The following is an 18981-nucleotide window of genomic DNA, read 5'->3' on the forward strand; positions in this document are numbered from 1 at the left end:
TAATGTTTCTCTCCCATCAACATTTCTAACTCTCTACCCATCTCCCTTCCTCTCTGTAAAAAATCAATAAAATATATATAATTAATTAAATAAATAAATAAATAAATAAATAAATAAATAAAAATAAACCATAGTCTCGAACCATCGGCTTACTATGATAATGAGAAATGTATGTTGTTATGACATTTAGAGAGGAACATTTTACTCGGGCTGCGTTCTGCAGTTATTAAACCTACTAAACTCTTTTTTTTTTTTTTTTCAGAGTTCACTATGGTAACTTTTTCCCATAAAAAGTTATTTCTAAATTCAAATGATTCAAACCAGGAGAGATCAACTGCCCTTGAACTCCACCTTTCCATACTTGAAAGTTGACTATCACAGCTCTGTTCAATGGCAGGAATCCATGTCAAATTTCCAAAGGCCTCCATGTCTCAGTCCCATGCAGCCTGAGAGGTGGCTGTTAGGGACTTTTAGCATCATCAGTATGAGTCGAATGTGAATGAAGTAAAGCTCATGGTTCTAGTGTCATAATTTTGATTGGAATTTATTACCCTTCAAAATTCTTAGATTTTTATTTATTCATAATAAACCTATTTTCTATTTCAGCAAATATTATATTGTTTTGTTTTATTTTTATCTGCTTAAAGGATCCAATTCTCTTTGACCCTGATTGCTTAAAAATGCATACATGATTTTTTTTCCAATAGGCACCATTTATATTTTCATAAGAGATCCTATTATTTCTAATTTGTCTTGATGGTTTCTAGATTTTTCACTGAGAATTTTCCTCTCAAGGTCTCCAGAAATTAGAAATATAAGAAATATTACAAGTTCTAAACACTAATGCTCAGCAGGAGATCTTAATGGAGAAAAGCAAAGCATAAAGAATATAAAATATATCCCAAATCCAAAACAAGCCTAATACATGATTTCACAAATTTAAACATTATGTTTTTCACTTTAAGTTTTATAATTAGCTACCTTTTAAGGAAATAAGAAAAGTTCATCATTCACAGTGATAAATTTCAAAAACACTGAACACTGTTCAACGATAAACTGAATAAAATACCTTAGGCTGAAAAGAATTATGAAATTTTATGACTAACCATAGCTACCAAGAAAATACATGCTTTGTTTCCTTCATACTCAACGAAGAGCAAGTTTCCATAGAGAAATAGGGTAAATATAGTCAGCTCCTCAGACTAACTATTCAGAAATCTATGGGAATGTTTCAAATTTCTACCAGTTTAGGGAATCCAAATACTTGGTTTTAATTTTATAGCCTTTGAGAATATTCAAAGAAAAAGTTTTTAGAAAATTTGAAAATGGTTAAAATTTTTAAATCCTCAAAAATGTTTCAACTTTAACCTTTTGTATTTAATAGTCATCCCAAAATGGAAATATCCCTCACACCTACGCCTCAAGTAGCAGATTACATTTTATCTTCTCACTTCAGAAAAAAAATAATTAAACGTAAGGGTTTCTATGATGTACAGTGACTGGAGAACAATGATTAATACATACCATGTAGAACTGCAGTCGGTAATGTTTCTTCACCAAGCTCAGCACAAACATGCAGAAACCTGCTCAAGAACAAAGACCATGTGCTTGTTGTGCAATTGGTTACAAAGGTAAGATTCACTGAATTCAAACAAGCCTACCTTCTTCACCACACCTGTATACTCTAGCCACTTACTCATTTGGCATGTCCCTACTCTTCTATTAAGTATTTTAAGTAAAAGTTTCCTGCTGGAAATGATCTTATAGTCTCCAAAACGCCTAATATATTCCAATGCATAAATTCAATAAATATCCCCTACGTTAGATAAGTGAATTCATCGCTTGCTAATAGGTGGACATGGAAAACCAGATCTTAAATTTCAGTTGAATAAAAATTAATTTGCTATGTCAGTCTACTAAGTATATATATAGAATGTTTCAATCTCTGCACAATATAAAAATTAAAAATAATTACTATGGTGGCTAACATCTGTTGAATACTTATGTTCCAGGAGCTTATCTAAGTATTTTACAAGTATTAACTCATTTAATCCCCCCAAATCCCTATGACATAGGTACCTTTTATTTGTGTCAGTTTTATAGATGAATGAAAATACACAAAGGACTTCATTAATTTACTAAGTATCACCTGGCTAAAATGTATTAAACACTCAGATCTAATGATCCTCAAGAATCTGTGGTTCCACAAACCATTAGCAAGACTCAGGTTAAGAGTGACTTGAAATGTCTCAGATCATATTACAATAATTAATAGAGGCCCGGTGCACAAAATTCATGGGGGGGTGGTCCTCAGCCCAGCCTGCACCCTCTCGAATCTGAGATTCCTTGAGGGATGTTCTACATCCCTCTCACAATCTACAACTGCTGGCTCCCAACTGCTCACCTGACTGCCTTCCTAATTGCCCCTAACCACTTCTGCCTGCCAGCCTGATCACCCCCTAACCACTCCCCTGCCAGCCTAATTGATGCCTAACTGCTCCCCTGCCAGTGTGTTTGCCCCTTACTGCCCTCCCCTGCAGGTCTGGTCATCCTTAACTGCCCTCCCCTGCAGGCCAGGACACCCCCCCCCCCCCCCGCCACACACACACACACACACACACACACACACACACACACAATTGCCCTTCCCTGCAGGCCCGGTTGCCTTCAACTTTCCTCCTCTGCTGGCCTAGTCATCCCTAACTGCCCTCCCCTGCAGGCTTGATCACCCCCAACTGCCCTCCCTTGCAGGTCTTGTCTCTCCCAACTGCCCTCCCCTGCTGGCCTGATTGCTCACAACTGCCCTCCCTTGCAGACCTGGTCCCTCTCAACTGCCCTCCCCTGCTGTCCATCTTGTGGTGGCCATCTTGTGTCCACATGGGGGCAGCCAACTTGTGTGTTGGAGTGACAGTCAATTTGCATATTATTCTTTTATTAGATAGGATAGACACCTGGTGCATGTGTAGGGGCCAGCTGGTTTGGCCTGAAGGGTGTCCCAGATCAAGGTGGGGGTTCCCTTGGGGCATGGGGTGGCCTGAGCAAGAGGCCTGTGGTAGTTTTCCGGCTGGCCACGCTCCCTGGAAACCTAAGGGGAGGCCCTGGGATGTGGGATTTATAGCCATTTTTGTTGGGATTTATTTATCTTCTATAATTGAAACTTTGTAGCCTTAAGCAGAGGCCAAGGCAGGCCATGGCTGCAGAAACTTGGCTTCCTCCAGCACCGGGGGCAACTCAAGCCTTCTGCTCTCTCCAAGGCCGCAGCCATCTTGGTTGGGTTAATTTGTATAGTCGCTCCTGATTGGTTGGTAGGTGTGGCTTTTAAGTGTAGCAGAGGTATGGTCAATTTGCATATTACTCTTTTGTTAGATAGGATAGTAAAATATATTCTCAAATAAGATTTACGAACAGCACTAGTGTTTATGTTATAGCCTACAAATATATTACAATGAAGCTTTACTAAATAAAAATTCTACCTAAATAACTGAAATTTAACATATACCAAAATATTGGGAAGCAAATATAAACACTTTTGCCCAACATGTCAGTAAACTTCTAAACTATAAGTATTTTTTTTTTTTACAGAGGTAGGTATTGGAAATGCATACACCAAATTTAATTTTAGATAAATAGCCATTCATGCATTCTAGTCTTTAGAGAGTGAAATCTGAGATAGAAAATAAATTATCAACTAATCTATCTTATGTGAAATAAATACTAGACTTAGTAGATCTAAGTCATATTAATCAAGGCAATTCTATACACTAGTAAGCAAGCTTGATACTATTCTGATCAGAGCCTTGAACAAAACAGCAGCTGCCTTCAGCTATATTCTGATGAGTGATTTGAAATGTCAGTGGAATACAAGGATGGTGACAAAGGAAGAGAATGAATACGGGCTCCCAGATCCCACCTCACCTCCTACTAGACATCTACAGAGTAATCTGACTGGCTGAACTGCAAAAGAAACACAGAAACATTTTCTGTGTAGAGACACAATGGAAAGCCATGACATCCTTTTCTTGAAAGAAAGCAAGCAAGCAGGTGGGGAGGGTTTAAGACATGGAATTCGTGGCATTGAAGTAATCAGTAGTTTAAAAAGACCTCTTTAAAATGACTGCTTTTAAGCTTTTCTTCTATAGCAGGCAGATCACTTTTGTGGCTCAGGTAATAATGCCATTTCTATGCTGTTTTATGTCGTTGGTCCATGGTGAAGGGGGCACACAGAGATTGGACTTGGCTCAGAGAGAGGCTAATGGGGAACAGCAAAGCAGAGACAAGGCAGATGTTAGTATGCCCTCCTTGCCTCCTTGCTCTTAGAGGTCCTGGTTCATGTCTCAGCAATGAGCTTGGGGATGCATGTCCCACCCATTTTAAGACCCTGGAAGGCACCCAGTCGGCCATACCCCCCTGCCTCCTCCGCTCGATCCACGGGGCCGAGCATCTGGCAAGCACTCACATGTTTGCTGGGAGAGTGACGCTGACTGTCCACGAGCTCCTGTGAGTCCAAGAGCCTGAACTGCACTACTTCTCTGACAGAAATCAGTCAGAGAAAAAAGGAAGGAATGTTGGTTTTATTTGATAAAAGTTGAGCTGGACAACAGGGTAGGAAGCAAGCAAGCACTATAAAGGCTGGCTGGGAGGCTGTCGTGTATAAAATGTAGAAAAAGAAACAATAAAGAAAACAAATTACATCTTCGTTACCACTCAATTGAGAAGTTATTCTCGAGTGAACACTAAAAAAAAAAGTCTGCAATCGCTGCTGTGAGCGCCCAGAGACAGTAAGGCAGACGGGGGGTTTCCCTGAATACTCCTTTTTAGTCTATACGTTTCCTACGGGCAGGCATCATGCTTTCATTTCTGGAAACCAGTTTAAAAACACACCTAATTAAGGACTCTTGAGACACTTGGCTTTTGGCGCACTCTGTCCCTATTCAGAACCCATCCCTGGTGCTCAGAGGCAGTCACGCCCCAGGGACAGGCCAAAAGTAGGAGCTCAAGTCAACAGCCAGCACTGACTTGTGGCCCTGAGAGCAAGCCACCTCGCGTCCAGCCAGTTGAGACTTAAGACTGGCACTGCCTCCATCTGAGGCCACCCCGGGAGAGGTCCTGTCAGAACTGCCCACTGAGGCCAGTCAGCCCCCGGAGCCGTCAGAGAAAACAGTAAATTCTTTAAAGCCAAAATAAAAAATATAAGACTAGTTAGGATTTCTGTCTTAAAATGGCAAGTAGACCACATGCATTTGTTTCTATTCTGTCCCAGAAGCCTAACTAAAATAAGGTTTAGGCAAAAACCCAGAGCAAGAAAACAATAAAGGAAACAAAACCCAGAGAGCAAAGAGAACGGAAGAAATGTCAAAGGAAAACAGAGGAGAAATGGCTGCAAAATTTTAGAAGCTAGAGAAGAGATTGGATCACTTTCAGCAAACCTAAGAAATCAGGGACAGCTGGTAGTATTTTCTAGAGAAAAGTGAGCAGAAAAGGCTCAGTGGAAGGCAAGAGTGAGGCCTGGGCTTCTAAACTAGAGTATTAAATGAAAGTCTATTCCCAGTAAGTGGGAGCCTTGGCCAAAGCAGTCAACTGTATGAACAGAATAAATATGTTTTAAAATATATTTTTATTGATTTCAGAAAGGAAAAGAGAAGGAGAGATAAAAACATCAATGATGAGAATCACTGATCAGCTGCCTCCCTCATGCCCCACACTGGGGATGGAGGCTGCAATCCAGGCATGTGCTCTGAGCAGGAATCCAACGGCTCTAGGTTGACGCTCAACCACTGAGCCATACCAGCCAGGTGAATAAAAATATTTTTAGACATTTATCTTCTACGAACATTTCATAAGAAACTATCGAAGGCCATGCTTACAACAAAATGAGTGTGTAAACCCAGAAACTGGAGGGCATGGAAGGGAAGAAATAAGGCCAAATCATGCTGGTACACTATAGGCCGACCAGCAGCCAGCCCAACGTAACACCACAGAAGTCTCCGGAACCGGGGTCTCCAGGAAAAGAGAGAACTGATATTCTACTGATTTGTGTGAACATCTGAAAAAGCTACCAACAGACATAGGACAGACCTGCAGGAAAAATTAAGGATTGCTACCTAGAACTTTACAAATGTGGAGAAAAGAAGGGGAAGCAGTTACTAAGCTCAGGAATGAAAATGTAATCATAGATGCTTTATAGAAAGTGATATTTTAGACACCTGTTTAATGATGTAAGTCCGACTTTTAAAAAGTGCATATCTAAATCAATTTCTTAAAAATTTGTATATGGTTGGGAAACTTCAATGGAAAATAAATCTGTAATCCTAACTTTATCCTAAGTATCAGATTCTCAATCTAAAATTAAAAAAAAAAACTTGTGGCACAGCATACTATAAATAAAAACATTGTATTTATATATATTGTGACTATGTAATGAACCATGTCAGAAAAACTAAATACCCTGATTAAGTCTATATTAAAACTCTATTACCTGGAAACAAATAAGGTAAAGCAATATAAGTGTGAAAGTTTCTTTGTAAATTATACCTGGTTATATCAATCCATATATTTAAAAGTTCCTTTACTACTATTTGCAAAGAAATTTCTCAAATACATGAAGTGACTATTAAATAAGTACTTTTTAAAATCACCATTAAGATATAATTTCTATAAGACCCTAATAAAAAAGAATAGCTTTTTACATGGGACAATAAAAAAGAAAAAGAAAAAAAAAAAGAAAAAAAAAAGAAGCTGGATAACAATGTAACAAAGTAAGGATGCTATGAATTTAAATAACAAAAATAAAAATAAACATGTAAAATCTGTTAGCTACATATCGATACAGAATGTCTTCCTTAACTTACCGGCCAGATAGAGGGCAAATGATATAAATCTATGGTAGCGGATGAGGAACTGAAGTTGCTCTTCTCTTTGAACAAATGTAGCGAAATAATCAGCTACAGTCTCTCCATAGAAAAAGTAGTTGACACAGAGTAGAAAGTACCTGTAATTTAAAAATAATTAGCTTTTTATATTTGAAACTTTTTTATGTCCCTCAAAATTCCAGAAACAATATTAGGAAACAATATGAAAAACACTTTCAATCTCACAATGTCGATTGTGAGAACATACTTGCAATCTCTCTCTTCCCCACTCCCCTCTCGCTCACACACACAGCTCTAATGCTTTTTATAGTGGAGATCCTAAGCCAAATCTCCACCTGCCCCGCACATGTTGGCATCTTTCTCCCTCTCCTCCACGCTCCCAGTGGCTCCTGTTGAGCAGTGATTTTTAAGGGGCAGCAGTGGGGATAGGAGCTAGCAGCAGGTAAAAATCTCCAGCAGAACCTTTTAATAATCATATAAATCATCTGTCCTTCTTCCAAGCTCTGGTATCTCTTTTCACTCAGCGGAAGGCTGAACCCGTGAGGTTTTGCTAATGGGAGCCAGGACAAAAGGCTGACAAACACTGCCTTCGGTTCCTAGTGCCCAGGGAAGCCCAGGGGTGGCTTCCCTCTGCATCTCATGGAGGGAATTACGCCCCACTGTTTCCAAAGGACAAGTATTCCCATTTCTATCGGCTGTGCTACCGTTTTGCTATCCTCCTACATTGGAAACTGTCTTGGACTCTTCTGGAAGGCTGTCACAGCCCAGTCTAGCCCACCGGCACATTTTGCCCACTGCTCCCCAATGGATGCCTTCTGCTCGGGGGGTCAGGAATGTCTCCACATGTGGCACATGCGTCCTCAGTCTCATACCGAGAACATGACGGGTGCCACTTCCCCACCCAGAACCCTCTTCTCTATCAGAAGGTTGTCTTCTTTAAGGGATGGCTTCTCTCCCACCTTCTCCTTGAAGCCTTCTGCAATCACTGCAGCCTATCCCGGCCTACCCTTTCTTCCTACACTTAGAATCAACCTGCCCTGGCTGGTGATGTCAGTGGTTAGAGCACTGGCCTGTGCACCAAAGGATTGCAGGTTTGACTCCCAGTCAAAGGCATGTGCCCGGGTTGTAGTTGCAGAAGGCAACCAGTCAATGTGTCTCTCTCACATCAATGTTTCTCTCTCTCTCTCTCTCTCTCTCTCTCTCTCTCTCTCTCTCTCTCTCTCAAAAAAAAAAAAAAATCAATCCTGCATGGTTTTGAGTTTAATTATTCTCCAACTACTTAATCTACCTAACATCTTCTGTACACTTTGTGACTACCAAAATCAAGAAACTATTTTTGACTATGCTGAACCCCGAAGGTGATACATTTGTTTTAATAAGACGCTGGCCTCTCTGGCTGATACAAATCAAATAACTAAGCTCAAAGGCATGGCAAGTAGGTTAATCGTGAACTATCATGGCATTATGTTTCCTGGTCAAGGTACTGATAACTAAAGATTGTCCCTGCAAAGTTTTTAAAAGATATAAACCTTTAAATATTAAAATCATTTGGTATTCTATTTTACTAATGTTCACATGGATTTGTGCACACACGGTATTTCATGGGCTGGTAAGTTAGCCAGCACTATTTACAAGGGCGCCTTACACACTGCCCCCATCAGAGTCTTCGGCATCCCCTACCTGCCCTTCATGTTGCATGTCATGGGGCCCCAGGCCTGGAGAGGAGACCAAACCACAGGAACAAAGGTGGGGTCACCCCTCCTCTCAACAGCCTCCCTGCCTTACCCTGGGCCTATAGGGACTATGGAGAGGGTAGGGTGGGCCGGGTTGCAGGGGTGAAGGTGGGAGACAGACAGACATTTAGTTTGGACTTTCCCCTCCTGAATCAACCATTGATCTCTCAAAAAACAAAAACAACTATTTTCACCTTTCAGTCTTTGTAGATATTTAATTCAGTCTCATGTCAACCGAGGGGGAAAAGCAAAAGATTACACATTTGTAACATTTTACAAAGGAAACTTATAATTATAAATGATATAAAATGTGTCTAATATTGAAGGGCTTTCTTAAAACAGGACAAGAATGATATATAGATTCTATATAAATTAGATATCTCTACAAAGAGTGAAAGATGAGATATTTTAACAGTTGTGTTTAAATGGAAGAGGTGATTTTCTTCTTTTCAAAATTCAGTTGCAGTTTTTAAATTTATCTTTCTCCAAAATCAATCTGTAAGATCAACTATATGAATACTGACTGATCAGAATGCCTCTCTTACCAACTTGAGAAAAGAGTCAGATTTTCATATCAAAAGGTTTTAGGTCACTTACCAGCTGAGTGTTCTAAACCATGGCAGGTCATAGGAACGATAGACTCTGTAACCTATAGTGATAATTTCATGGAAGCATTTCACTTGGATGCCTAGAACCTGAAATCAAGAGAAAACATTGACATACATTTAAAAATAAATTTTATTGATTAAAGTATTACATGTGTCCTTATCCCATTACCCCTCCAACCCCCCCACTCACGCCCTGACCTCCCTGTTGTCTGTTTCTTGATGCTTATATTTAATGAGTAGCTTGTTGTCATATGTGCTCGAGCCTATCTATTTTTCAATTATTCTAAATGTCAGTAGCAAAAATTCAATATTCAACATCTCTAACTCCAGTTTAGAGGGTAAGCAAAACAAGGTTTTAAACAGAGATCCTTCTTAAGGTGGGAGGTGGCAGTGTAGTTCAACCTGAGGGATGGGATCTGGTTGTTCACAAGTAACTAGATCAGGGCACGTGCCTGGTTGCGGGCTCCATCCCGTGTGGGGCATACAGGAGGCAGCGGATTGATGATTCTCTCTCATCCTTTTTTTTTTTTTTTTTTAAATATATTTTATTTATTTTTCACAGAGAGGAAGGGAGAGGGATAGAGAGCTAGAAACATCGATGAGAGAGAATCATCGACCTGCTGCCTCCTGCACACCCCCTACTGGGGATGTGCCCACAACCAAGGTACATGCCCTTGACCAGAATCGAACCTGGGACCTTTCAGTCCGCAGGCCGACGCTCTATCCACTGAGCCAAACCGGTTTTGGCTCTCTCGTCCTTGATGTTTCGTTCCCTTCCTCTCTGAAATCAATAAAAAAAAATACGTTTTTTTAAAAAGGTTATTGGGCCCCCTCAGCCACATAAGAAATTATTATGCCAAAATACTATGAATAATTCTTTTAGGAAAAAGTCGTAAATGTGTGTTATAAAGACAAGAGGAAATTGAAATACTGTCCTTCAAATAACCCTTGTACACCCAATGTCATTTTTAGACACACACAAAAAAAATCACAGAATAGGGACAATGCTAGATGTTAAGATAAAATGGCAAAGCCATGCTATTTATAGAACCAAGGGCTTTTAAAATACCAAACACACTGATGCAATGTTTAGGAACACATTTGCTCAAGAACCATTAGCATTGTATATGTGGTATTTTGCTTAGAGGAAAAGAAGTATTTTTAATAGCACACACATATTTATATGATCGCCGGTTATAGCGTGCAAGTAGAATTAATATGGAACTGCTGGGAAAAGATAAAACAGGACTCAAGCATTTGAGCTAATATCTATGTGTATCTTCCAGGGCTGGGCGACTACACAGAAACTGACACTCCACGCCATCAGTACTGGTAGCAATGCACATTGGTCGGACTCCATTGGCCCGATTAATGTGTTAAGAACAGTAAGACAACAACCTTTATGTAAATGCCTGTTCTGCTAGTTACTGACATAGGACATCTATTCTCAGAGAGGCATTGTCTGTCAGGGAGGACACACACAACTGCTAATACCATGTGGAAATAGTTACATGGATATAAATAAGCACAGGCAAAAAGACAAACACAAACAACTGTGGGGGGGGGAGGTCTGGGGAGGGCCACAGGCAGGGCAAAGGAGGAGGAAACAGAGTTATGTGTGTAAGAGAGGACAAGGCTTGTGGTTCTCAGAGTTGCTGGAACACTGAGGTGGGGGTGATACATAGAGATAAACCGGGTCCCAGGACCATAGAAAACAGCACAAAGGAGTCTGTGCTGGTCGTGAAAGGACGTGGTCAGACAGGAGTGTCTGACGACAACAGAGGTGGAAAGAATGAACTGCAGAGGCAGCACAGGTAGAGACAGCAAGGCAGGCAGGACACCGCCATCCGAATGAGTGTGGGTGAGCATCTATCTTGGATGGGGCAGAATGGAGTGCTGGAATAACAGACATCGAGGGGTAGAACTAACAGGATTTGGAGGTTGAAGAAAGGGGGGGTGGGCGAGAGAGAGAGAGGGGGACACAGAGTAACACTAGGTAAGGCTTGGGAAACTGATTTATGCAGAATGGCTGGGGTTGGAATAGAAGCTGAGATCTGCATATGTTCAGTGTGAACTATGTAGGGTACCTCTGGGTTACCCAAGTGAAAGTGTCTATTCTCACTTTGGGAATCTATCCAAAGAAAATAATTCTGCATATGTTCTGCAATACGTCTGCAATATGTTCAACAGTTACTCACACACACACAAAAAGAAGAAAAATCAGAACATAACCTGAACGTCTAAAAATGGTTTAATAACCGATGAGGCACTCCATTCCACGGAGTGGATGACTGTATTAAGCCAATGCTGGTAAAACTGGGGCAACACAAAACCCTGGAGAAGATACTTAGTTTCCACAGCAGGATGTGAAATGTTGGTCACATTATGACTACAACCATGGTTTTTAAAACGGAAAAGAAAGAAGGATTAAAGGAAGCATTTCAAATGGCAGTATTAACTAGGTTTTCGTGGTCAATGACTGGGTTGGATGATTTTTAAAATTATCTACCTTTCAATGTAATTTTAATATACTTTTATACCTCTCACAAAGGAGAAAAATTAAACACTATTAAAAAGTAAATTATATATTGTATACTAAAAGAATTACTATAAGGGTTTCCAAGAAGGTGGGCGGGGGGGTTAGGGAGGAATGCTCCTACAATAGCTTCTATATGTGCACACCTGCTTTCAAATAAAAATATGCTTTAATAAATCCATCATCTGAAAAGTGATTTGAAGCTGTGGCTGCAACAATTAAAGTACTATAAAGGGAAAAAGTTCATTTTAAGGAACATGAGTATGAGTTCCATCTTAAAATAGTAGCTATCATTTCTTAGAAGTTTTTAATAAAATTCTCTTGAATTAGTCATTTTTAAGTGCTGATATTATTAGGCAAATGCAAGCTATATACAATGTGTCTGACTCAAAATAAAAATGACCTAGTTAGGGATATGGATGCAAATGAGACTTTAAAGCACATAAAAGCAAATGAGAACCAACAGTGCATGTGTATGACCATCCATATCTCCTTACCATAAACATCGTCAATGCAGCATATGTATACATGCATGCGTACCTGGGTGTAGACACGTGTGCATGCATATGCAAAAAGCGTAAATAAGAGCGACAACAGTTCAAATCCAATTTAACTACATCTATACTAATAAAAGGGTAATATGCTAATTAAACTGGATAGACCAGACGCCCTTCTGGACGTCCTTCAAGACAAAGCCACAGTGGCTGTGAGGGCCAAGGGCCGGCAGTGTGGGAGAGGTGGGGGCGTGGGAGAGGCGGCGGAGTGGGAGGGGCGCACCACACCTTCGTAGAGGCTCAACCTGCTGTGTCTCAACCTCCCACAGCCCCTCCCATAGCCAGCCTGGCCCCAGATCACCCCCACCACCACCAGTGGGCAGTGGGCGGAGCCAGCGCTAAAAAGCAAGGGCCGAGGGCTGGCAGCTGCAGCCGGCAGAGGCAGCAGCGGTGGGGTGATGGGGATGGCACCTTCCCCTGATTGGCCTGGTCACCTCCCAAGAGAGAGGCCAGAGGCAGCAGCAGCGGTGGGGTGATGGGGGCAGCACCTCCTCCTGACTGGCCTGGTCACATCCTGTAGAGCACATGTGTCAAACACAAGGCCCGCGGGCCAAATCCAGCCCGCCAGGCCTTGCAATGTGGCCCGCACCTCGCTGTCATCACTGCACTCCGCTGTCAGTTTATGACATTGTCAGTTTATGACTGTTCAGTAAACCATTCGGCCTGCGATTTAGGCTGGATTTTAGATTTTGGCCCCTTCTCTGATTGAGTTCGACACCCCTACTGTAGAGGAAGGCCAGTCTGTGGCTTAGGCTGGCTCCCTGCTAGTTAAATCTACTTTAACTACATCTATACTAATCCCCCGAGGGCTTCCAGACTGTGAGAGGGGGCAGGCCAGGCTGAGGGACTCCCTCCTCCCCCCAGTGCACGAATTTTCATGCACCAGGCCTCTAGTTTTTAATATTCTTGTGTTCTCCTCTGATTAAGCTTACCAAAAAAACAATCTTTCATAGTGGGGGGGGGGGGGGGGAAGGAGGGATGAACAAAAAAGCCCGAGTGCTTTAGGTATTCTTGTGATTCTCTCTTTAAAAACCAGAATCCAAGGATGTCTTTAAAGGGGTTTTGAATTTTGTCATAAAAGGGTGGTGAAAAAGCACTCTACCCATTCTGGCCCTACTCCACCCCAAACAGTGTGATGTGGAGACCACATCCCTTATTTCACAGGGAGCCCACGGAGTCAGGGCATCGGGGATGCAGATGTTTTGATCAACGTCACGATCAAAACTATCTTCTAACGGAGGCTCATAATTCAAATAACCCCCAGTATTTTCAATGGCTCCTCCGTGCTGTACAAATAAACCCCAAACCTTTTCACACAGGTTGACAAGGTCCTCCGGAATCTGATCCCTAATCACTCCTCCAGGTTCAAAGGCCCTGCCTCTAGGGAAGGGCAACACGCCACGCCTTCCTGACATGCCCATGAGGACCTTTGCTCACAGCTCCTGATAGAGCCTCAGGGTCCACCCAAAGGCCCCTCAGCACAAAGCCTGCGGGCTGTCTGCCGTCATGCAATCCCGCTTCCAGGCTCGACCCCTCACCATGCAGCACGGAAAAGCGCTTTGCACACACACACTCCCCTTCAGTGCCCAGGTCCCGAGGCCGGTGGTGGTCACTTGGCACCTACAGCCCTCAGCGGGCTGGGATGCAGGCCGGGAGCCGGGCTCTTCTGTCCGGTCTCACCTGGGCGGTGCTCGCCCTGTCTACCTGGCTTTCAGACTCAGAGCTTCTGCCTTCACATTAAACTAGTCCTATCCATTATCCATTTTTCTTGCAAAAAAGGAAAAAGAAAAAAAAAAAAAGAAAAAAAAAAAGCTCTTCCATTTCTTATCCATTTTTGTGACCTTGATATCCCCGAGGAAGTACAAAATTAATGAGGGCAAAAAGAAAAGTGATAAGGACTTGGTGGTGCTTCGGAGAGTTACTTTAAGTGGTTTCAGGGGTTGGTGGAACTTTATTTTTCCCTAAGCGTGCCTAATTTCAGTTCAAAATGGATTTCTTTTCTAGAATAAAGGAAAGCCATCTCGCATTGCTCCGAGCGTAGTGCCCTGCATAGGACCAGCATGGAAGGAGAAGACAGGTAAGACAGGTGAACGGAATTCTAAGTGGGCAAGAACCAGCAGGACACGGGGAGGTGAGTGCAGAAGAAGTGGCTAAACTAACGGAGATGGGATGGAGAGAAGGAAATAATACAATAGAGACGCCACACATCCCCGAGAGCCGGCTCTCACGGTTCCCTGCTAAACCCTGCTCAGCATCGAGTGACACATCTACTGAACAAAAGCACTCTCCTCCTCACGCCCACCCCTTTGCTCCCCACGCTTCATGCTTCTTTAGATGCCAAGGCCTTCATGTGCAGGAGTCTGTGCAGTGACCCTCCTTCCCCCAAGCTCCGTCTCTCACCACGCCAACTCCTACTCAGCCTTCAGACCGAGCACTTACGCTGGACACAGGCCTTGGAAAAGCCCTCCAGTTTCCCCTTTGCTCTCATAGCACCCTTTTTTCTTTTTTTTTTAAATTAAATGCTTATTGCAGTTTTAAGTTGTGTTTCTGATCAATTCTCTAAGGCAGGGGTCCTCAAACTTTTTAAAGTGGGGGCCAGATCACGGTCCCTCAGAGAGCTGGAGGGCCGGACTATATGAACTACTAATTCCTACTGTAACACCTCGGCTGCGCTCACTGCCCAAAAAACCTGGCAGGCAGGATCAGACTCCTCTGCGGGCCGCATGTGGCCCGCGGGCCGTAGTTTGAAGACCCCTGGTGTAGATCGTAAGCTCCATGACGGCACCGACAGGCGTGTTTTTCTCAGTGCCCCTGTGGCAGAGGCTGGAGCTAGCACGGCGCCTGGCACATGGCAGGCATCCTGGGAGCATCTGCTAAATGAATGAATTAAAACTTAAAATACTTGTTGGGCTTCAGGACTTGTTGGGCTTCTCAGAGATGACACAATCCCCAGAACAGCTCTCACCTCTCTGGTCTCCTCCTACCTTCCCTCCACAGGTTACTCCACACCGTGCACACGATGTCCCCACCTTGGAATGCCTCCCCGCCCCCTTGTCCTGTCCCTCTTTCTGGACTAGCTGTGACATCACCTCTTCTGAGAGTCTTCCTTCATCTCCGTCTCAGGCTGTTCCAGGCGCTTGTTTACACTGTGCTCTCCCAACAAGTTCTACCCTGGGGCTTACCCCATTTAATTACTATCCTATTTTCTCACATGGTCACTTAGATGCCTCTGCCATTGGGTTAAGTTCTTTGAAGTTAGGGATCTATTGTAGCTAACAGTGCCATATGTTAAAGTCACATATATGCGTGTGTTTCTGTTTTATCTGGACAAAAAGACATGCATAGGCCCTATATACTTGGTCTCTGCTGAAGGAACACATTCAAAGGCCATTTTGCAAACAGAAAAGATTAGCCTTGATCACTTCATGAACTACAAGATGCTTAAAGGAACTGAGTTGGCTGTTACCAAGTCTTACATTGCCTTCTTGGTCACGACAGGCTCAAATTACTGCAATTCCACCAAATGCTAAAAAACAAAGCAAGAGCACCTTAGGGAAATGTAAATACTTACAAGGAGCATCAGCATAAAAGATCCCATATAGATGATCAGGAAAAACAAGGAAATCATCGTTAGAGTAAGAATTCCACGGATCCACCAGTTTTTCCACCTGCAAAGAAAACGTTTTTAAAGTTAGCACTGAATGTGTCCTTAACAGTATTTTTGTGTGAGGATGGTTTCAATAATGAGTTACCAGACTTAAGGATTTTCCCTAAATATACTTTAAGAATCCCTTATAATAAAAAAAACAAACAAACAAAAAAAAAAACCCAACCAACCCAAGAGCATCTGTTCACTCACTGAGCGCTAAATTAAATGAAAAGATTACTCTGTAAGCCAGAGAAAAGGCCTGACTTTTGTTTATTGTGAGGATGAATCATGAGACTAAGCCGTGAGGGGATGGACATGGATGTGTGCACTTCTCTCAGGGTCATTCAGAAGGGAAGGAGGAGGCAGGTGCAAAAGTCCTCCCAAGCGATGACCAATCCTTTGGGGAACTGGACAAAAATAATAGGATTTCAAGGTGGTTCAGACAGAGCGGGTGACCTTCTGATGAGTAAGAGGAAAGAGAGGCTGATGCATAACTGAAACTGGAGAGCACAGCAATGCCAGTGAAAGGCAGAAGGTGCCGACGAGGAGGTCAGGCGCAGAGGACAAGGCCAAACTGAATGTCACGTCCTTCTGTGGCTCAGTGTGCGGCTGCTCTCCTCGGCTAGGGACAGGGCCCTCAGGAGAAAGGCGTTTTCTTCTCTGGGCCTTTGCTTGTTCCTTACAGCACAGCGTCCCCGCTGGCACAACCACCTGGTTGCTGAGAATTCATCTCCCTCAGTCCCCAGGCAGCTGTCAGTCAGGGTCTGGGTCCCCCACCCTCAGGAGCCTTCCACTTCATCCTCAGTGTACCTTACAAATACTGTTACTCTTTATGTGGCCATGTCGTGAAAAATGTCGGCAGCTGCTTTTGACACATGTAAAATGATTCTACTACCACCTGTGTATAGATGATGATTTCTGAATCTAAAATTGCTGCCCTGCTTTTTTCGTTCTATATGCATTTTACATTATACACACAGTAGTTTTTTCTTTAAGACATCTGATTTCTATTGATTCATATGGTAACATTTAAATTATGTTACAAGAGATTTGGATTCAACTTAAAGTATGACAACATATATGTACAATATCTAAGCAAGTCTCCTTCCCATAAAAGAAACAGTTGCCAATTTTGTCTGTTTATTAAATATTGATTGTATTCCCTGCTTCTAATCACCCTCCTATACAGTCCAGATACTTGTTAAATATCTCTTTTATCGTGTCATTTCTGCACTCAAGATCTAAAATGCCAACATTAAATTGAAACTCTTTTATCTAGCTTCCAAGATTTCTCATTGTCAAATTGTTCTTAGCTGATTTTATTTTCCTCTACTGTTCAACCAACTATGTAGACACATACATTTCTCACGGACTGTAAGCTTTGGGGCTGAAATGAAATGAGTATAGAGTAAAAAATGGTACAGATGAAAGGTTTCATTAAGTTTTAGAGATATAGCCCTTCATGGGCTAATGAATGGATTAGAGAATCAGGTTAGGCCACAGAGCTGGTCAGAGGTAAATTAAGGACATAAGACAGTCTCCTGCTAATAACCCTGGCCTGCTTGCATGAAACCTAGACGTGCTCTTTGCCCTTCTTAATAACTGATCCTCAGACTCAGAATTACCTAGAACCTCTCTAGTCAGTTGGACACTACGTAAGGGTTCAAAATCAGCCCTACGGTAAATGTTGCTCATGTCCATGTGTTCCTCTGTTAGATGCCTGGCTTTGAACTTCAGAGAATGGTAGCTGCTGAGAACCAGAGATTTTAAACAGGAAACCTATTGTCTTCATATCACCCCCAAATCCCATGGCAACTCAAAACCAGGGTCTTCAAAGAACATATACTATCTGGTTGTCTTTTATGTAGGTATTCCCCCTCTGAGAAAAATTCTCCCACTCTACTAAAATTAAAGACTTACTTCCCTTATTTATTTTAACTTAACTGATTCCCCAAATTTCCCAAGAATACCTAATACTAAGTTAAGCACATATATATCCGCTGATACAGTAACTAAAAGTCATTTTTCAGGAGAGAAGACTGAATTTAAAGCAGAGCACAATATGAATAAATAAATAAATAAATAAGAAAGAAAGAAAGAAAGAAAGAAAGAAAGAAAGAAAGAAAGAAAACAAAACAAAACAAAACTGTTACTGGCCGGGATCGGTTTGGCTCAATGGATAGAGCGTCGGCTTGGGGATTGAAGGGTCCCGGGTTCGATTCCGGTCAAGGGCATGTACCTTGGTTGCGGGCATATCCCCAGTGGGGGGTGTGCAAGAGGCAGCTGATCGATGACTCTCTCTCATCGATGTTTCTAACTCTCTATCTCTCTCCCTTCCTCTCTGTACAAAATCAATAAAATATATTAAAAAAAACAACAAACAAAAAAAAAACTGTTACTAAAAACCAGAGGACAGTCTGGTTCTGAATTCAAAATTCTCCAGCTCCTTTCCCCACTTCCAGGATCACATTAGAGAACGCCTAAATTTTGAGTTTGTTATCACCTCACAGATTGTATTGGAAAAAGGAACTGAGAATCAGTAGAGGAAAAGTGTATTCAAGTTTAATGTCATGAGGACCTATCTGAGCCAGAAATGAGATTTCCAAAAAAGTATGTAATTAATCAGTATTCTTGAAAGTGATTGAAGTGGTTACATACATTGTTCACATCAATTTGAGTATGTACAATGACTTACTATTACGTGGCTTTTATTTCAAAAGTAATGACAAGGTTTAAAAAAAAAAAAACAACCAACAAACTAGTGCCAAAAGCGTCATGAGTCATCAAGAACCTGGTTTGACAAGACAGTTCACCTGAGCCAAGAACTGGGCCACAGAGGCACTCCTCAAAAATAAGCAAGAATGGGCCCTGACGGGGTAGCTCAGTGGGTTAGAGCATCAACCTCATATGCCTAAGTATCAGGTTCAATCCCAGGTCCCGGCACAAAACAAGAATCAACCAATGAATGCATAGATGGGTGCAACAACAAGTCCATGTTTCTCTCCCTCTCTCTCTACAATCAATCAATCAAT

General features: G+C 42.1%; 1 protein-coding gene across 2 annotated transcripts in view; it reads right to left on the reverse strand.

The window, feature by feature from the left end:
* CDS1 (CDP-diacylglycerol synthase 1) overlaps nt 1–18981 on the reverse strand; it is a 54858-nt gene that overhangs the window by 18203 nt on the left and 17674 nt on the right. For both annotated transcript variants that reach the window (XM_084861585.1, XM_084861586.1), the window contains exons 3-6: nt 15872–15968; nt 9200–9297; nt 6849–6988; nt 1525–1583 (exon numbers count right to left, since the gene is read on the reverse strand). In XM_084861585.1, coding sequence (XP_084717711.1) covers nt 1525–1583; nt 6849–6988; nt 9200–9297; nt 15872–15968 — 394 coding nt within the window. The remainder of the gene's footprint in view (nt 1–1524; nt 1584–6848; nt 6989–9199; nt 9298–15871; nt 15969–18981) is intronic.

Source organism: Pipistrellus hanaki (assembly GCF_964339955.1).
Source record: "Pipistrellus hanaki genome assembly, chromosome: 1".
Taxonomy (NCBI): Eukaryota; Metazoa; Chordata; class Mammalia; order Chiroptera; family Vespertilionidae; genus Pipistrellus; species Pipistrellus hanaki.